Below are 21,156 nucleotides of genomic sequence, written 5' to 3'. Positions count from 1 at the left end.
TCAACTTAAAAGACTTGTTGAAAGAGGAAGGTCTTCAATAGGCACCGAAAAGATAACAGGGATGGCACCTGTCTAATATTTAAGTTCTCATTGGGTGCAAATTTTAGTTACTGGTTTAGGACATGTTATAATGTTTCCTAAGCCTTTGGCATAGGGTGGTTAAAAACAACACCTGCATAGTTGGCCGCCCTTCCTTTATAAGGAAATTCAACTGGTTAGGCTTCTGTCAGAGGGCAAAGAGGATGCTGCAGGTAGCAATTGAAAGTTTACTCCTGGGATCACCTTATGCCTTTGATCTGCAGAACGGGCGCTGTTGCAGGTGCCACAGAATATTCATTCTGCACTCGTAAGAAATCAGTCTTTTAGTGTGGCAGCACCTACACTTTGGGACTCCCAGTCTATTGATGTCATACAGGCACTTTCACTGTACTCTTTCCGGCGCCTGCTTAAAACATTTTTGTGTAGGCAAGCCTACCCAGACATGCAGAATGCTAACGTGTTTGAATCTCTTTTTAGATTATTGTTGATTTTAATTACCTTTTTAATTTTTAACATATCTGTTTTAACTGTCTGTTATCGATATTTTAATGGTTTTTTTGGCAAACTTCTTAGAGGTTTTATTATGATCAAGCATTATAAAAATGCAGATGCTGCCAATAAGTAGAAGACATGGAAGGGCATCTCCATCCGGCTTGGTAGGAGCTGTTGTTCCACTGACTCCTTTATTGGAGGGAAATAAAAGTAACATTTTGGGGGAAATGGCACCCAGTGAACCAATCCAATAGGAACCAAGTGGAGGGCATGTAAATGCTGATCTGAAGTGAAGTGTGCCTACCCTGAGAAACACAGCAATTTGTCACACTAAGAGGATTATAGATAGATGTCCACCAGAGAGAGAAAGAGAGAACAAGGAGCGCCACAAATAAAAGCAATTGATCATTTATTCTTGAATGATAAAACCAATAAGAAACATCTGGATAAAGGTAGGGAGGGAGGCTGTTAACTTTCTTTATTGGCCATTTTCTTTTCAAGAGAATATGAAATTGAATAAGCATTCAGTTTGTCGCCCTTGCACCGAATGGGATTCTAGTTTCATTTCACTTTTGTGTCAACGGCATTGTTATTTATCTTCCTCTCCTTGTTGTTTATTTGCACATCCCAGCTGCATTTAAAATTACATGTGTCTTTCTATGAAAACAAGCCAATATTGACTCCTGTTCAGGGTACATTATATTCGCTTGCAGGGTGCAGTGAATGTAATGTCACTCTCTCCTGGGCGGTGAGGTTTGTTGCCGTGGGGGGGGGGAGGGAGGAGAGAGTGAGAGTGAGAGAGTGTGTGTGAGAGTGTGTGAGTGTGTGTGTGTGAGTGTGTGTGAGTGTGAGAGAGTGTGTGAGAGTGTGTGTGTGAGTGAGAGAGTGTGTGAGAGAGAGTGAGAGAGAGTGTGTGTGTGAGAGAGAGTGAGTGTGTGTGTGAGAGAGAGTGTGTGTGAGAGAGTGTGAGAGAGTGTGTGTGTGAGAGAGTGTGAGAGAGTGTGTGTGTGAGAGAGTGTGAGAGAGTGTGTGTGTGAGAGAGTGTGAGAGAGTGTGTGTGAGAGAGAGAGAGAGAGAGAGAGAGTGTGAGAGAGAGAGTGAGTGAGAGAGAGAGAGACAAAGTGGTGTTTGCAGGATGAATTGCAAATCTCTTTTGCAATGCCAAATGTAACACTAAACAACCTTCCCCGCCATCTGAACAGAGTTGTTAAAATTTGAGAGACAAATCTCTTTGTATCCAAAATTAGTAGCAAAAGAGAGAGGTCTTCGTGCCTATGTCAGTGGCCCTGTATGTTTTCATTTGGTTATTTGTCTAGATCCAGTAATATAAATTGTTTATATATAATCTCTGCAATTCTAAATGCTTACCTTATATAGCCCAGTTCCTTTGTAAGCAGCTGGCAGGCCACAGGAAGCCCACTGAGATTCTTTGACTGACCCATTGATCCTCTGGGTCCCCCCCCACATGCACCCACCCCCCTGCCCTGCTTAAAAGTAATGTTGCCAGCTGTGGTTTTGCTTTCCGGTTATCCTTATCATCCTCCATTACTGTTAATGCCCCAGTCCACACATCACATTAAGCTGCAGTTTAAAACAAGCTATGGTTTAAATGTGAATAAGCCTCATGATGCTCAAAAGTCCCTGGGGCGCTTCTCCCCTGATGCTCCCACACCACAGACAAAACAAACCAGAGTGTGGCTTGTGCCATCCAGAACCCAAGCTCGTGTTACCCACCCCAAAACAAACTGAGAGTAGCAAGCCAGAAAACCTTGGCTCCCACTATGTTGGGCAAGTGGGGGGAAACAAGCCTGGATTCAGACAGCACAACAAGCCACACTCTGGCATGTTTAATCCGTGGTGTAGCAGGAGAACCATACGGGCAGAACTCTTCTTATGTTCGTAAATAATGTTTTTTAAAAATGTCACAAAGCTTGCTTGTTAAAAATTAGCTTCATCTGCAACTTTTCCTGATGGTCATGAATTTACCTGGGCTCCCGCATGCCTTTGCTTTTTACCCTGTGATCCAGATAGCTCCCAGCTCTGTACTGTTTCACATTCTTATTAGAAACAGGGAATCCAAAGCAAGAGTCCTCACTCTTGTTCACCCTGGATGGAATGGCTTTGCCTGCACGGCTTATCAGTTACTGCCTGTTGCTGTGACATGTTGTGTTAGGGTTTTTTTTCCCCTAGAGTTCCAACATCCTGCGTTGTCGCCCCCTCCAATTAAATTAAACAGAAACCAAACCTAAATAAAAGATATCTGTTCTCCAAACAAACAAAGAAGCCAACCTAAATCAATTAAACACACAGCCAGCTTGGCATATACTGATCAATGTACACATAAAATGCCTTCTGTTGAGCACAGCTGTGTCATATAACAAACCTTTTGGCACAATACAATTGCATTTTTCTTTTTCCCAGAAAAAAATTATGATTGTTCCCTTTTTGTTTTTTCTTCTTCCCACGTTCATGCTTCATTGCTATTACTGTTTCAGAAAGCATACTTGCTGCAAATGAAGGGAGCCTTGGGCCATCTGATATTTCCATCAATGGTGTGACAGGTGCTAAGTTGATGTAGTTTATAGGTACTCAGCAATTTGCATTTGGGGAGAGCTGATCCCCCCCTTTCTGGCCTGATCCAGCAGGCTTTTCTTATGTTCTTATGTTCTTAAAAGACTGTGTTTTGGAAATTGCAGATCTGTGAATAAAAATCAGCAGTAAAGTGGGCACAAACATTCTGAGTTACTAGTTTTTTTATTATTTATTAGTCGCTTTTTTTCAGAATGAAACTCAGTGACTTACAAAAAAAATCTCAAAAACTTACACAAAATAAAGATCACAGTACAAGAAAAATCAAAACAATATACCAAGCAAAATTCAAAAACCAATACAAGAAATCAATCAATCACAAAACAGTATACAATACAATTCAAATACAGTACAGCATACAATTAGGAATCATCTTAGAAGCCTAAGTAGATAAAAATAATTAGATGAAGGAATATCCTCATGGATATTCTCTTTACTCTTTTCATCTCAACTCCAAAACCTATATGGGAAACCTATGAGGAAAGATGATGGTCCCAAGGTCATCTAGGGAGCTGAGCGGGGACTTGAACCTGGGGCTCCCTAGTACTGTCGATTTAACTAATAACGTCTTCAGATTGGAACCCTGGGCTCTCCCTGCTTTTAATTAACAATATTATGATAATGTTATTTCTTATTTAATTTTTGTAAATTATATTTATTTATTGTTTTTATTGTATCTTTATTGTATTTTATACCTGTGTTTATTTTTCTTGAAAAGCTGCCTTCAGGGCCTTTGGCCAAAAGGCGTATAAACAACAACAACAAACAACAACAACAATAATATGTATCTTTGGGGGTGTAGTCGTCCAGGTTCTCAGGGGGTCTTAGACCCTTTACTTTTTTGGAGCAGGGTCCCAGCGGGGTCCCTATTCTCCTGTATCTTGCAGGCCAATCACCATGAGAAGAGTCTTATAACATGCTTCCTTGTCCTTTCCTGTGGATTGTAGCCAGTCAGAATGAAAGGTGAGTCAGCCACCGAGAATACTTTTCTTAGTAGCTAACACTCTCCTCTTTCATGCTGATTGGCTCCTAGGGATGTCTGTTGTTGCGGGAGAAGGCATTAACAAGGATCTTGTTCTCAACTCAGCAGCAAAAAAGGGGAGAGGTGGCTGTGACTAACACAAAGAGACCCTGCACTTCCAAACTTGCCACTACACTACTGTCCATCTTCTTTCATAGGGTGGGTTTCAAGAGACTTACTTGATTTCAAACGCTTAATGAGAGCTTCCTTTCCCCATTTGTTGAGGCCATGACAGTTTACTCTTCAGATTCTTTTGTCCCTGCAGGGGAGTAATAGGTCTTGTAACAGACATGCGAGGTTTTCGAATTGAGATGTTATTAGGAAAAGTCAAGAGGAAAATGCTTCCTCCCCCTCCTGAGGGCCTGCTGGTGAAGAGTGCTAGTATTCTCCTTGATTTTCACAAAGGGAAGTTTGCTCTCAATTTAGTGGCGTCCTTTTGGGATAAATAGTGGGTAAAAGGTATTTAGACTGAACAGGGCCCATTTCCAGTTTTTTAACCAAATATAGTCCATTGAGTGAAAATTGTCAATTGTTACACCCAGAGAGATCATTTTGTATTGGAATCTGTGTACTTAAGATAAAATGCGGCCTTACAATTTGCTGCAGCCCATGGGGGAAAGTCGTGATTGCTCCAGGAGACCACGGGTGGCAAAACTCTCCCTTGCCCAGTGGGAGGAGGTGGAGGGTAAGGGTGTCAGCAGAACAAATGGTGGCCGGCCATAACTTATATGCCCTGTTCTGTGCCATCCACTCAACATGACTTACAAGAAAGATAACCGTTGCAAAGCTGACTATCTTAATGCAGGGATCAGTGCACACCATTCTGAAACTATATTTGCTGGTGCAGAAGATGGCAGGTGTTGTGGGTGACCGTGTTTTTTTTGTTTGTTTTTTTCATTTTCTTCAACCTGAATAGAATACATTCTGGAGTTTTGCTTGTTTCTCCAGATGGTATAAAGAGCATAATGGACAAACTGTTAGACTGGGGTGACCCAGTTTCAGATCCTTCTTCAGCAATGAGCCTCATTGGGTGATCTTGGCTGGGCAAGCTCTCTTTTTCATCCTAACCCCATTTTCATGGTCATTGGGAGGATAAAATGGTGCCTGGGGGGGCGGGTAGAGGAAGAACCATATATGTCACTCTGATCTCTCTTCAGGAAGGGTGGGATTTAGAAAATGTCATGAATAAAGATGATTAAAAATAGTAACCAGTCTTTCTGGCAAGTGTGCCATGAGTCAAGTCTGAAATATAAGATGGTGCCAGTCTGTTCTGCGCTGTCGTACAGATACACCTCTCTGTGTCTTGATGTGGAGTTGCCTCTATTCCAGGTGTATCACAAGCCAGTATTCCTCCAGTGGCACAGATGGCCTAGTAATCACTTAAACCCATGGGTTACAATTCCGCAAAGGAAAAGTGCATAAGGAATCCGAACTCCTCTGTCATTGTCTAGGATTTGCTGGGCTATTCTGTCCCATAGGAGTGGGGGAGGAGTGAAGCAGCCACAATGTTCTTAAAGTATATCAGCATGCTTCCTCCTTCACATTGAGCCATAGTTTGGCTTAGTGTTATGTGCAAACGAGGCCAGTGATTAGCAGTGGCTCTCCAGGATTTCAGGCAGGAAATCTTTCTCAGGCCTCCCTGGAGATGCCGAGAATTAAACCTTAGGACCTTTTGCATGTAAAGCAATGCTCTACTGTTGAGCCAAAACCCTTCCCCAATGGGTCAATCCACTGTGCAGGCTGTTGTATTGTTTAACGGAAACAAATACTGCAGTCTCCTAAATACCAATACTATATGAAATACAGGGCTTCATCGTTTGTACTTACGGTTTCTTGCTCTTAATTTTAGTGATAGGGCAGCCTTGTCAACCAAAATGTGTGCTAATGAGCCCTTTGTAACTTTAGCAATTTCTTTGTAGGTGACAGAGGAGGAGCAGGCAACCAACCACACAGTGATGATTCAGGAAACGTTGCAGCAGGCTTCTGTCGAGCTGGGTGAACAGCATCATTTGGTTGTCTCCTCAGATGAGGTGGAAGGGATTGGGACAGTGACAGTCTACACTCAGGGGGGAGAAGCCTCTGGACTTATTGTTTATGTGCAAGACATGCAGCCTGTGGAAGAACAAACAGAGGACCAGGAACAATCAGCACAGAAAATCTAGATAGAATTCCCAAGGAAGGTAAGCCTTCTGGTATTGCCAAATCAATACACATTTTATTATCTAGTGTATATTTAATATTGGGCATGAACGGAGCCTCCTACAGCGGCTAGTTCATTGTATGTGTATCCTTTGGCAGATGCGTGGGTGAGTGTTGATTGGACAGTTGGCTTTTTTTGCCAGTAGACATTTTGGTACATACTGAGCCATGCACAGCTTCCTTTCAAAAGACGCTATTCTTTGTACAGTTTAGATTTTTAAGAAAGCTCGCCTTTTCACAAGGAACTCCTGGAGTCACAGATGCGGATGGCCAGAACCACTTCCTTCGGGGATAAAAAAATATATGTACTTTTGTGTTCTCCCTATAACAAGAGGCAAAGCAGAAAACCAAGAGAAGAAACTTTGGACAGCACTCAGTAAATGCTATGTGCATGTGTGTGTTTTATGCACTTTAAGAACACTGCAGACGAAAAAGGGCAATATTAGGAACTAGCTGGAAAGACTCGCCAAGGCCATTGGGGCAAAGCAGCAGGCTGGGCAGTGAAGCTCTTCAGAAGAATGGACTCCATTTGCGACGTGGGTGGAGGTGTTTGCCCAGCAGTCAGAAAAGGACAGTTTGTGAATCAGAGTCAGCTGTTTTTTCAGTGTTCCTTCCAGCATGTTTTTTTAAAAGGGTTAGCGTTTTAACCTCCCTAAAGAGAGTTTCATTTGTCACTGAATTGTCAAAGATCCCAGATCATTATCTGAATGCTGTCTTTTAGATTATGTATCTTTTAATCTTAAAGCAGGGCTCTGCAGCAGTTTCTCCCCAGCATGCCAATTTTTTTAAATCTAATCTAACACACAAATGAAAAGCTCCCACCACTATGCATCTTTTGGATGCATAGCCCCTGCTAAAATGCAAGTGTTTTATGGTTGTGACATATTTTGGACATATATATCAGAGATATATAGTGCATTTTTTTTCCTATCCATGAGGCATTATTTCATTGTCTTCCCCTTTCCTCTTTGAAAGCAATAGCAATAACTTCAGACATATATATAAAAAATTGTAGCTTGGGCATAGCTTCCTGGATGAACACACACTCTACAGGGTTATGTCTCACGTAATATACAATGGATGCCATTTTGAAACATTGAGAAGAAATATAAAGCCAAGAAAGCTGTGGAAGCCACAGCGATAAAGTGATATTTTGGGTTCCTGTTGTTCCCAGCCTGGTAAATGTTGAGCATTTTCTCCACTATAGGCACTACTCTGCAGCCTTGACCTGCATCAAATCACTATCCTGTATTGATTAGACATGGGCGATCTACAGAATGCCTGTTCTTTTTCTTTCACATTAAACAATGAAATAGATTCTGCTGTGACAATTCACCAAAAGTGGAGATACAGTAATCTTGCTGTTAGTAATTCTTCTGGGCTGTCCTCTACAAAGGACTCAGCACTCTGGATGGAGAAAATGATAAGTGATTTGGGGCCAGGCTCCATTCCAGGGGTAGCCATTGTGGTGCCCTCGAGATGTTGTTGGACTACAACTCATCATCCCTAACCATTGGCCACTCTGGCTAGACTTCTGTATGACATCACATTGACTACACCTGCTTATTCACATGAACATTTTTCAGTAGGCCTTGGGGAAGTGTTGTAATTTGGCCTAATTTTAGTCTGTGTTCTGGATGCACACCCTGTATATAGGAACAGGATACTGAATTGCGATCTGGACATGCCAGAGCATTCACGAGACAAGTTCCACAAATAATGTCACAGCTCAATGAGTATCTCATAGCTTCAACGTTGAGAGTGACTCTTTCCTGGGTTGTGGGGTGGGAGGCAGGAATAGGCTGACTCTTGAACCTGCTTTCAGTTCTTGGCTCTTCTCCAAAGAAATGTTTGTATTGCCATTCTCTTATTACATAAGCATATATTTGGGGATATCATCTGGTAGGCAGGATGGAACAAAGACTGAACTCTGTGTTCTTTAACTTTCTTGAAACTTCAAACCCCTATTCCTTGAATAAACATAATATCAAACAAGATGAAAATTCTCCCTCCCTCCCTCCCTCCCTCCCTCCCATGCAGCGGCCCCAATTTGTGTGTGTGCCAGCTGCTGGCAAATACAGTGCCTTGCAGAAGTAATCAGACCCCTGACCAACACTCTCATATTACTGAATTGCAAATGGTACATTGTAATTTCGTTCTGTATGATATTTTATTTTGAAACACTGAATCAGAATCAATTATTGTAAGGTGACATTCATTTTATGTTGGAAAATGTTTGTAACAAACATAAAAAAACCTGAAACATGTTGCTTGCATAAGTATTCAACCCCAACACATTAATATTTGGTAGAGCCACCTCTCACTACAATAACAACTGTAAGTCTTTTGCAGTAAGTATGTACCAGCTTTGCACACAGTGTCAGAGAGATTTTGGCCCATTCTTCTTGGCAGCTTTGCTCCAGGTTGTTCAGGTTGGTTGGACGTTGCTTGTGGACCGCAATTTTCAAAGAGCGCCACAGATTCTCAATGGGATTGAGATCAGGACTTTGGATGGGCCACTGTAGGACATTCACCTTTTTGTTCTTGAGCCACTCCAGCGTTGCTTTGGCCTTGTGCTTGGGATCATTGTCCTGCTGAAAAGTGAATTTCCTCCCAAGCTTCAGTTTTTTAGTGGACTGAAGCAGGTTCTCTTGCAGTATTTCCCTGTATGTTGCTCCATCCATTCTTCCTTCCATTTTAACAAGATGCCCAGTCCCTGCTGATGAGAAGCATCCCCATGGCATGATGCTGCCACCACCATACTTCACTGTAGGGATGGTGTGTCTTGAGGCATGGGCAGTGTTAGGTTTGCACCACACATAGCCCTTTGAGTTTTGGCCAAAAAGCTATATCTTGGTCTCATCTGACCACAAAACCTTTTCCCACATTGCAGCTGGGGCACTCTCATGCTTTCTGGCAAACTCCAGACATGCTTTCAGAAGGTGCTTTTTGAGTAACAGCTGCTTTCTTGCCATCCTCCCATACAGGCCAGTGTTATTCAGAGTTCTTGATATGGTTGACTGGTGCACCATTACTCCGCTGCCAGCCACTGAACTCTGTAGCTCCTTCAAAGTGATTGTCGGCCTCTCTGTGGCTTCTCTCACAAGTTTCCTTCATGTTCAAGCGCTGAGTTTTGAGGGACGGCCTTTTCTTGGCAGTGCCTGGGTGGTGTGATGCAGCTTCCACTTCCTGATTATTGGTCCAGCTGTGCTTACTGGGATATCCAAACACTTGGATATTGTACCCTTTTCCTAATCTATGCATTTGTATGACATTATCTCTCACTTCTGTAGAATGCTCTTTGGTCTTCATTTTCCTTCAGATCCACAGCCTGACCAATGATCCTTCAACAGTGGCTTTTTATCCTGACAATGTGACAGATACTTTAATGGTTCACAGATGGAGGCCATTGGTAAGGTAACTGTGTCCTCGACTGGGCAATTTCTTTCATCTGTGCAAACCGGGAGCTTCTATAGCACAGGGGTTGAATACTTATGCAAGCAACATGTTTCAGTTTTTTGTTTCTTACAAACATTTCCCAGCATAAAACCAATGTCACCTTACAATAATTGATTTTGAGTTTCAGTGAACAAAATTACAATGTACCATTTGTAATTCAGTAATATGAGAACATTGGTCAGGGATCTGATTACTTTTGCAAGGTGCTGTATATACAGCCAGTCTGTGCTATAACTCTGTCCACTCTGTGTGCATACCTCCATCCTTGGTTATGCCACATCACACAAAGTGGCTATGGCTCAAATGATATGACACTGGATGTCCACCACAGCACCAGATTCTGAAAGAAAATGGAGGGAAATGACCTTTTTTAACCAGCTATCACTAAAAGAGAAGTACCCACAATGGCTTGTAACTTGGCTATGTAAGAAGGTAAAACAGCAGTCACTCTTTATTCTCCAGCCTCTAACAAATGTTTAAACACTTTTAGGTTAATAAGAGGAATTATTTTCATATATTTCTGAACATTTTGCGAAACGCCACCTCTCAATGCAAAACCTGCTATGTGAACTCTAAGGACTCGTTCTTGTTAATATGTACACAAATAGAGTTATGTTTGTAAATGTAATGACCGGATGGCTTGAATGACTGTAAATAAGGGAATATGAACTGAACTGTGGGAGATTTTATTCTCATTAATCCCTGTGGTCACAATCCAACACAGAGTTAAGCATGGTTTCAGTTGGCTGAAGGATGTCGAACAGATTGTGGTTCATGTGTGTGTAGCTTTGATTTCATCATGTGCATCTCAATTATTTTGGGGAAAATAATCTTTTTTTCCTGAGCTTTAAAAATATTAATAATGCAGATGTCACATTCTGTTCAGTGGGCTTAAAATTAAATAAATTTCTCCTCCCCTAAAAAAACACCCACCCAACCCAATAAATTCTTTTTAAGTCTTGAGTTGGCTGAAATATGTTTCTTTGCTACTGATGTGAAGGTTTTCACAGGTCTGTCTAATTGCATCTCTCCCTTCAGGAGCCAGCCCAGATGAGTTTAATAGGTTTGGGCTCACAATTGCTAAGCTTTGGAAATGTGAACTGGCTCATAAACAGGTCTGTGTGGAAACCTGGTGCATGGTATAGTAATAAAAAAGTTGATGTCAGATTGGAAAGGGGTATCTGGTGACATTCCAAATCGGTCGATTGCTTCAACACTAACTTCAGATGAAGCTGTGAATTAAATGCTTACCGAAATTCTATACGGCGTGATCCAGGACGGAATGCAAACATTTTAGAAGATGGGCTTAACATTCAAAGTGACCTCTTATTTAAAAAATACTGTTTTTCAGACAGTATTATTTTCAATAATGCAATAAAAAAGAATCTATTGGAGGGGGACTTGGCATGGAAAGGCTCAGGGCCAGTGTCAGCACCTGCCATCCTTCGACATCTGTCAGGGTCCCTGTGCCCCTGTCAAAGGCCTATACTCTACACCCCATGCTAGTTCATTATTATGAACTGACTCTGGAAGAACTCAACCACAAGCATTCAGCTAGGTTAGGCTGTTATTGAAACTTTCTGTGCAAGCTGATTGTTTGGCGTTCCCATCCCACTTGCTATTTGACCATTCAGGATCCAGAAAAAGGTACACTACAGTAGGGCCCCACTCATACAGCGGGTTACGTTCCGGACCCCCACTGTAAAGCGAAAACCACTATAAAACGGAACCCATTGACTAACATTGACCAAAATGGCGCCCGACGGCAAAAAAAACCACCGTAAAAGCGGAACAAGCGCTGTAAGAGCGGGGACAACCACTGCATTAGCAGAACGCTGTAAAGCGAAGTGCTGTAAAGCGGGGCCCTACTGTATATTGGGGTTTCAGTATGATTTAGTGGAGATACTTATGTTTACTGATTGGGTAACTATATTGTTTTCTGTTCCAAATCCCAATTAGCTGATGGAAGCCTGGCCAAAGTGATGTGAATTTTTGCAAGTAGCTAACTGCTCAGCCATTAATTGGAGGTAAATAGAGAATGTTCATTATCATTTAGGCACAATGCAAAGAAAACACAGGCTAATATAGCAAATGAATTTATATTGTTGTTTCCAATTAAACTTCATTGTTCGTTTGCAGAGATTATTCTTTGTCGTAATCAGAAAAGCAAGAGTAACAGCTGCAAAATGTGTTTTTCGCTCCTTTTTTTCCAGTAACGTCAGCTACTCTGTCTACAGCCCATTTGCCATTAAAACTGCATTTGGAACAGTGTTGTAAATGGAAGCAAGATTCACACTATTAGCAGGGAAACCTTTCTGAATCAATTAAGCAATTGCCTGTGTTAATATCTGGCTGCAGGGATGGAAATGTGGAAACTAATTTGCCATGCATCGCTTACAAATTTTCAAGTAAATTATTTTCAAATTGACTCTGCACTTCCACCATCCGTGACAGGTGTAATTTAAAAGAAAAATTCTAATATATCACTGTCACGCACACCTACTGCAATTTAAGGCTTGGCTTGTTCTGAGCCTGATAACAGTAGCTGCACTTCCTGCCAATATGAGTATGGAAATTATTGTGTAATTTTTTCCCCTGAATAGATGTGATGCTTTTTACAAAAGCAACAGTAAGTGTATGCAGATGTTACCTTTATGGCTACTCTGAACGCAGATTTTAACATTTGACTTGTTTTTTGCAAGAGTTCTTCTCTTCATTCTATTCTCATAATAATTTCTGTCTTGCCTCCTTTATGCCTTTGGTGGCTCTATTCTGGTTGGATTCCAGAGGGGTATCTGGCTTAGACTGGTTTCAGCAAAACCAGCAAAAGGCTCTTCATTACCTCAGTGCAACCCCGCCTATGGACTCTGCAACCTCTTCAGTAGATTGGACAAAGGAAGTGCCAGGTCCAGGATCATCCATATGCTCTATGACTTAGGGAGCAATCCTAACTATGGGAACCCAGCGTAATTTACGCTTTCTTAAGTTAAGCTGGTATAAGTACACCAGATCCAAACCCTATTTAGAGTTGAGGCTACTGCCAGCTGAGCCTAGCAAAGGAGCCTCTGAAATACAGCTTGATGTACACCACTCCTTTTCACAGTGTAAGTTCTGCCAGGTTGCCAGGTCACATGACTGAACTGAATGGAGTTTGAATGCAGCGTAAGCCCCGGCCTGGCCCCACCCCTGGAACACTCCTTTGTGGGCACTTATGCTGGCCACAGCTGAGCTAAAATTTGAGACTTAGGCCAGCATCGCACCAGCTGAGTCGGAGATCCAACAGATCCTAACTCACTCATTCCAGCAGTTCATGGGTTGGATTGTTCCCTAAGTGGGGTTTTGGACTCTGGTCTCCTCACTCCTAGTCTGACACCCCAATTTCAAGGGTGGGGAACGTGTGGCCCTCCAGATGTTGGACTACAACTCCCGTCATCCTTGTCCATTGACCATGCTGGCTGGGGCTGATGGAAGCTAGAGTCCAACAACATCTAGAGGGCCATAGGTCTCCCAGCTCTGCTCTAACCACTCTACTAGATAATTGGTCAGTTATCTGCTTTGGATGGAGTCATATTTCCTCTGAAAAAGCAGGTCTGGAGTCTGGGGGTGCTCCTGGATCCATCTTGGTCGCTGGAGGCCCAGATGGCCTCAATGGCTAAGAGTGCCTTTCACCACCTTCAGCTGGTAAGACACCTGTGGTTGTTTCTGGACTGGGATAGCCTGACCAAGGTTGTCCATGCACTGGTAACCTCAAGGCTGGATTACTGCAATGCACTCTATGTGGGGCTATCCTTGAGGTTGGTCCAGAAGCTGCAGCTGGTGCAAAATGCGGTTGCGAGACTGGTCATTGGGGCAGGACGTCGCCAACATGTTACCCAGCTGCTGAAAGAATTGCACTGGCTACCTGTTACTACCGGGCTACGTTCAAGGTTCTAGTTTTGGTGTACAAAGCCCTATATAGCTTGGGACCAGGATACCTGAAAGACTGTCTTATTTATTATATACCCAGTTGATCACTGCGCTCTGCAGGTGAGGGCCTCCTGCAGATACCACAGATACCAGCTTATCAGGAGGTCCACTCCACACAACATAGTGGTACATGCTCTGGTAACCTCACGTTTGGATTACTGTAATGCGCTTTACATAGGGCTACCTTTGAAGACAGTTCGGAAGCTACAACTAGTGCAAAATGCGGCGGCCAGATTGCTGACAAGGACCAAGCGGTCCGAGCATATAACACCTGTTCTGGCCAGCTTGCACTGGTTGCCAATATGTTTCCGGGCTAGATTCAAAGTGTTGGTATTAACCTATAAAGCCTTATACGGTGCGGGACCACGATACCTTGCGGAACGCCTCTTCCGATATGAACCGGCCCGTGCACTACGTTCTGCTACGAAGGCCCTCCTCCGGGTTCCAACTCACAGGGAGGCCCGGAGGGTGATGACAAGATCTAGGGCCTTCTCAGTGGTGGCCCCCGAACTATGGAACAGTCTCCCCGAGGAAGTACGCCTGGCGCCGACTCTGCTCTCCTTCCGGCGCCAGGTCAAAACCTTGCTATTCTCTGAAGCATTTTAAGTTACACTGATTTACTTTTTAAAATGTTTATTGTATTGGATTGATGATTGTATTTTAGTATTATTTTGTTATTCATTGTATTTTTATGCTATTTTATGTTCACCGCCCAGAGAGCTATTGCTAGTCGGGCGGTATATAAATTTAATAAATAAATAAATAAATAAATAAACAAATAAACAAACATAGGACCTTTAGTGTTGTGGCACCTTTCCTTTGGAATTCCCTCCCCTTAAATATTAGACAGGCACCATCTCTGTTATCTTTTCGACACCTACTGAAGACCTTCCTTTTACAAGAAGCCTTTTAAGTAGAGATCTTACCCCAGTCTGTGTCTGTGTTGGAATTGCTTTTTAATATGTTTTTAAACCTTTTTATTTTTTTTAAAAAAGATGTTTTTAAAGCTTTTTAAAAAATGTTTTTAAAGATGTTTTAATATATTTTAAAGTCTGTTTTTATGATGTTTTAAAGTGTTTTTAGTGCTTTTGTTTTCCGTCCTGGGCTCCTACTGGGAGGAAGGGCGGGATATAAATCTAATAAATAAATAAAATATACCACACCGGTTCTCCCGTCTGCTAGTTTTCAAGGTGCAACAGGATTCTTTCTTGCTGTGTTATGTCATGCCTATTTGCTGAATTTCTGACAGTAGGGACAAAAGTCCGCAACTCATCTTCATCCAGGCAAAATAGGCATATCTGTTGGTCAGGCATTTAACCCCACACTTAAACCATTTTCTGAAGAACGCCAAAGAAGAACATAACTGGACCTACTGCTGTAAAAGTAAAAAAACAATCTGAGCAGGAAGGCAATGGCTACACCCCAATGAGAAACGTAGCTTGTGGTTTGGGGTGGGCCTTTGCATCAAAGTGTTTTCATTAGCCTAGCCCCAGAAGGGCTGTAACTTAGTGGGAGAGCGCATTGTGCATGTGCAGAAGGGCCCAGGTTCAATCCCTGGCTTCTCTAGGAAGACAAAACAATGTTCAAGAATTTAAGAAGCTGTCATATACTGAGTCAGACAATTGGTCTATGTAGCTCAATATTATTTGTAGAGACTGGGGGTCCCAGAGTTTCAGAAAGGACTATCAGATGAACATCTTCTCTGAAAGAGGGACCTGTGTTGCTCTCCAGGCCCATCTGATGCTTTAGTATATTGTAAGTAAGGCTGTCAGCCACTTAAGCAACACTAAGTTGAGCAATTTAATTTAAATACTAGGGCCTTCTGCCCCTGCGCACTTTGCAGGCCAACCCTACCACCTAACCCCAGGAATGACAACCTCAGGTACCTCCACCCCCTCACCAACCCCCCCCCCCAGTGCTGCCAGGTATTGCCGCATGCCTGCTGCTGCCCCCTCACTCACCTGACATGGCCACTCACCCTGGTTGGTCTGTTGCACACACACACCTGCCCACCTTGCTCACTCATTCACGTGCCTCACGGCCAGCCACCTCACTCAATCATCTCACTCGCTCATTGTCCTGCTGTGCCTGACCCAGCCATGCAATGCTGAAGCATTCATGCTTTACTTTGCACCACTGCCTATTTGTGGCAAAGCGAACCTGCAGCATAACAACCTGCAGCATGACAACTTCTTACATTTTTATGTATTGGGGAAGATTTGTATGCCGCCATATTCTCAATATAGATTTGTAATTGAGATTGAAAGAAGTGTTAGATAACTTACAATTTTAATAAATAAAATGTACCATCCGTTGTTAGATGGGAAGGTGGTTTTGTAATATATGTACTAATTTCTTATACTAATATCAACACAGTCTGGTGGCTAGTGTGAAGGGGTTCGCCTAAGAAAAGTGGATAGGTTTGTCAGTTGCAAAACAGATGAAAGGGAGCTTGATTGCATGCCCTCTTTTCCCATGCAGAGCCACAAACTGCACACTGCCTCTTTGGAGTGTGGGGATGAACAGAAACTGACACTCCCCCTTTCTTCCCTCTTGACTGTCTTCCTCCCTCAATGCCCCACTCCCACCCCAGAACGCGGCTGTGTGCTGAACCACAACTGAATTGTGCTTGGCAATAACTTAGTTACTTAAGTCTTGTGGGCATCAAGCAAACAAGCATTTCAGACCAAGTTATAAATGATGTTTTTATATTCCCTGTAAAAGTTACTTTCATATCCCCATTTGCTCAAAATATAGGATGGAGGGGGTAATTATTTCCCAAACATTGCATTATTTGCTATGGTGCCATAAATTCTTCTCTAAGGCTGGGATGGATGAGTGCCTATTGATCAAAGAAGAGAAGCAACCCACTCGTTCAGATGTAGACAATGCAGAAAAGGTCAACCAAATAATCAACGGGGTGGACCAACTCCCCTGTGAGGAAAGGTTATAGTGTTTGGGGCTTTTTAGTTTAGAAATAAAGGCAAGCAAGGGGGCAAACATAATAGAGGAGGTATAAAATTATGTACAGTGTAAAGAAAGTGGATAGGGAGTTGTTCTCTCCCATGACAGTAGTACCCAGGGACATTCAATGAAGCTGAATGTCAGGAGACTGAGGAGAGAGAAAAGGAAATACTTCTTCACACAGTGCTTAGTTAACTTATGGAATCAGCTGCCACAAGGTGTAGTGATGACCAACCTGAAGATGAGACAAATTCATGGAGGAGGCTATCGACGGTTGTTAGCGAGGCTGGCTATTTGGAACCCCCATGTTCAGAGACAATATCCCAAGGAACACCGGTTGATTGGGTGCAACAATGAGAAGGGCCACTTGCCTTTAGGTTCCGATTATAGATTTCCCAGAAACATCCTAGTTGGCCACTTTTGGAAGAAGGTTGGTGGGCTAGATGGGCTTTTGGCCTAATCCAGAAGGGTTCTTACATTGGTCTTTTTGAATTGAGCTACGGCTCTCTGTGCTAGTGGTGTAAAAACTTTAATGTGTGGGGTGATGAAAATGGATTGGAATTTTCTCCCTATCTCATAACGCTAGAACCCACCCAGGATAATCCAATGTAAGGGAAGAGCTATAGCGTAGTGGTAAAGCACCTATCTTGCATGCAGAAGGTCCCTTGTTCAATCCCCAGCCATCTGGGAATATCCCCTGTCTGAAACTCTGGAGAGCTGTTGCCGGTCAGTGTCTTCAATAGTGAGCTAGATGGACCAATGATCTGACTCAGTATAAGGCAGCTCCCTGTGTTCCTCATGATTGGACCTGGGACCTTTGCCTGCAAGCCTGGGCTCTGCCATGAAACAATGGACATCCCCAATATCCTTCATATTGTGTCATGAATCTGTTTAGTCCTCTTAAAAAACCCTCTTGGTAATTATTCTGATTTCTTCCCTTGACGTTTGTTAATTTATATAATTTGTAACTCTAAACTGCATCCCACGTAAAAGGTTCTGTATTATTTAGTTTAAAATGTAATGCAATAAAATAAGGAGTTTTTAAAAGAGCTATCTTGTCCAGCAACCAGGCCCTACATCATGTGCCCCTGCCAGTCAATTATATCTAAGCTCTTACTGGGCTGTGCTCTTCCTGACCTCAAAATAGAGCATCTGGATAGAGCATTTTCTTAAAAGGCATGGAAATGTACAAAGGCTTTCTCGTGCTGCGTAAAAAAAAAAAAAACCACTTAGTGCCGACAGTTACTCACAGACAGGTGCTAAAATAAGACATGAAATGCCATTGCCATTTTCAAAGTAAATATTTGCCTTAATGCAAGATGGGGAAAAAAATCCTACTTTATATTCTCTAATCTGCATGCCTATTATTATGAAACAATAGCGATGGTTGGTTCACGCTGGAGTCAAGCCAATAAAATCAGCTTAATCCTTTTGCAAGCTTGCAGAAGTAATTACACCATGCCTCTGCTGAAATGCAACTTTGGCATGGTTCATCTTGCTGCTCTGGAGACTGGATGACCTTTTTGCTTGCAAGACCCCAGCGCAGAGAGCAACAAACTTCTTTGTTAGCCTACAGCAACCTCTGTGGCTTTAATCGGCTTTTCCTGACAGAATGTGAACTTTTGTCACCTGCCGCAGTCCACTTGCAGGAAGAATGGAAGCAACGACAATAAAACCTCTAGCTCTGAACATCATGAACTAAGACTTTCATGGAAAAGCAAATGATTTTGAAAGCCACAAATAGGAAATAGTGGCTGCATTCTTTAAAGGATCAATGCACACCATAGTTTCTATAGATACTAACAGAGAGTCATTGATATGTGTGGCCCTGTACAGCATACCCAAAAGTGTGTTGGGGGAGGGGGGGATAAACTGCTCTAATGTTGTATTTTAAATTGTTGTGATATGCCCTGAGATCTTGAAGGATGTTGGAAGTGCAACAGCAGGAATAATTCACTTTGTATCTTAAGGGTTAATTCTGTTAGTGTTAAAGTCAACCTGGCAAGAAGGGTTTGATGGAGGTGTTGCTGAGCAACCAGTCAGAGTGGCATGATCTTTGCTGAGGCAACATGCTCTGACTGGCTGTGTAGTTCCAAGGGAGTTTTTCCTCTGTATGTTTGGTTGTATGTCTTTCTGCTATGTACAAGACCTGAACTGAAAGACAAATCTCTCTGCTACATTCTCTTCAAATTATACACTGTTTTTGTTCAATTTGCTCAGTAAAGTGTTACCAGGATCTTTTCTCTCTGGACTCAATCTACATTATTTAAGTGACTTTGCTAACCAATGGAAGGTAATAAATCAGTAACAGCAAGAACAACTTCTTGCACCAAGAAGTTTAGTTTGGCATTAGGGAGAAGATAAAGGAAGGGGAGGGATAGGATGGGAAAAGGAAGAGTGAATATGAATTGCCGGAATACATGACTGCAAGTGAGAATAAAGATGGGAGGATTAGACATTGACTGATTGATGGATTTTGCAAGCACAGAAAATGCCTTTCTTCCTCCCTCCTAGATCACCAAGCCCCCCCTCCATAGTAGCCAAAGGTATCTCTCCTCTCCTAGGTTGTCAAGGCACCTTCCCCCTCCCCTCCTTTCCAGGTCACCAAGGAACCCCCTGTCCCTGGTTGCCAAGGCACAACCCCCCTCAGCCTCATAAGCAAGGTACCTGCCCCTTCTCCCTAGGTTGCCAAAGCACATCCCCCTTCATCCACTCAGTCTTGCCCTCCCTCCTTCCTCCTCCTCCCCCATGCTCTGGACCAAAGCGAGGCCTCATAGTAGCAATGCCTAGGCCTCCCATGAAGCAGGTTGCCTCGACTGCGGCCCAGTTGCTTTCCCACTCTCCACTGGGTTGTGTGCCTGGACGCTTTCCTTTCTCTCCCCCACAGGTCACCAGGGCCTTACCCCTTCCCTCCCCACATGTGTCACTAGGGCCCTTCCCCTCCCCCTGTATGAGTCTCCAGAAAGCCTCTCCCTCCACTTCCCCCCTCCACTCTCCCACTGATCACCAGGGCCTTCCCTCTTCCCCTTTCCCCCCCCACATAAGGTCACCAGGGCTCTCCCCCTTCCCTCCCTCTCCTGCTCCACCTTTTTCGCCACTGCCACTGACTTCTCGTGCCTAGCCTTGCTGGAGCTTGCCTGCCACCACGTAGCCTGCCCGCTCCCCAAGTAAGCTGTCTTTGTTGTCGCACCCTGCCCCCAGCATCAAACTGCATGACATCACGACGGTGTGACAGCTTACCTTTCTATTTATAAAGAGATAAGAGAAGAAGGCTAGTACATTTCCGCTTGTGATTACTTTGAATGTTCCTCAGTGAAGTCTCTCAAACTTCAGGAATGACTTTTCAATGTGGCTGAAAGGAGCTTCTTAATCAGAGCCGAACTACATCAAATGGGGAGCCAGGATTTACACCAGGGAGATACACAGGGCAGCTGTGCACAGCAGCAGGGCTCCTGGTTCCAACCATGGCAGCTCCTGAAACCTCCATGAGAAAAGGTGAGAGGTGAAAAAGCACACTGCATCACGCATGCACAGAACATTTTGACAACAGGATTTTCTGGGGCCAGTACTCTATATGTGGATTCAGCCCTCCCCAAGGAGCATGCAGATTTGCATAAAATGTCCGTATGATTTGTTTTATGTTCAAAATGTGTCCTGTTTTGCAGGTGGAGTGGAGGACCCCAAAATAAATCAGTGTCTACCCAAGTATTAAAACGTCTGACAAACAAAATGTGAACAGGTGAAGCTTTTACCATAATTGTTTCTCCACCATAGTAAAAGCTTAACCTATTGAGTTGTTAAAGGTACAAGAATTCTTTCCCTAATGTCAACCCTAAACGAAAGCTTAGGCTGCAGTCTTGTACCCACTTACCTGGGAGTAAGCCCCATTAATTGCAAAGATACTTAATTCTGAATCCACATGAATACTATTGTATTGTTAGTTAAATTCTTAATGAGTGTCTGGTCTTGAGCTTCTGCCCTTCTGGAGACATGCTGAAGCCTCTTTGTAAAGTTTTCACATTTTGCAGTTGCCGGGGGGGGGGACTTTAACACCCGCCCATATCTTATTGTGTAGTAGTAGTATTGTGCAGAAAATAACTTCTAAGGAGTACCTGATCTCAGATGAACCCATAACAGGAAACATGCATCCTGGTTGCTAGGGGGAAAAGAAGTGAAAACTATGGAGACAGAAAAAGGAAAAGTACACTACAGAGAATGATAAAACAGTAGCTCTTTAGGACCTCAGGGTTCCTATCACTTGTGTCCAACATACTTGTCAATCACAGCTCTGACTTCATTGGCTAAAAATGAAAGGAGGGAGCAACAAAGTTGGCTCATCTCACAAAAATTGCTTAGAAGGGTGCCTGCTTATGTTTTTTTCATAACTTTATTTCTAGGAGAGCCAGAGACTTTAAAAAAAATGAAAG

The 21,156-nt window shown here is 43.0% G+C and overlaps 1 protein-coding gene across 7 annotated transcripts in view; it reads left to right on the top strand.

Moving 5' to 3' along the window:
• Window positions 1-11,822, top strand: part of ZFAT (zinc finger and AT-hook domain containing) — a 126,159-nt gene extending 114,337 nt beyond the window's left edge. For 2 of the 7 annotated variants that reach the window (XM_061606951.1, XM_061606970.1), the window contains exons 16-17: window positions 4,154-4,300; window positions 6,061-11,134. In XM_061606951.1, the coding sequence (XP_061462935.1) occupies window positions 4,154-4,300; window positions 6,061-6,303 (390 nt within the window). In that variant the 3' untranslated portion in view covers window positions 6,304-11,134. Of the gene's footprint in view, window positions 1-4,153; window positions 4,301-6,060; window positions 11,136-11,758 lie in introns of those variants that run through there. The other 5 variants (XM_061606979.1, XM_061606983.1, XM_061606964.1 and 2 more) reach the window with 4 other exon arrangements.
• The last annotated feature ends 9,334 nt before the right edge of the window (window positions 11,823-21,156 follow it).

The sequence above is a fragment of the Rhineura floridana genome, chromosome 1 (assembly GCF_030035675.1).
Source record: "Rhineura floridana isolate rRhiFlo1 chromosome 1, rRhiFlo1.hap2, whole genome shotgun sequence".
Classification (NCBI taxonomy): Eukaryota; Metazoa; Chordata; class Lepidosauria; order Squamata; family Rhineuridae; genus Rhineura; species Rhineura floridana.
Note: the sequence above shows the minus strand (reverse complement) of the source record. Positions and strands in the feature narration are given on the sequence as shown.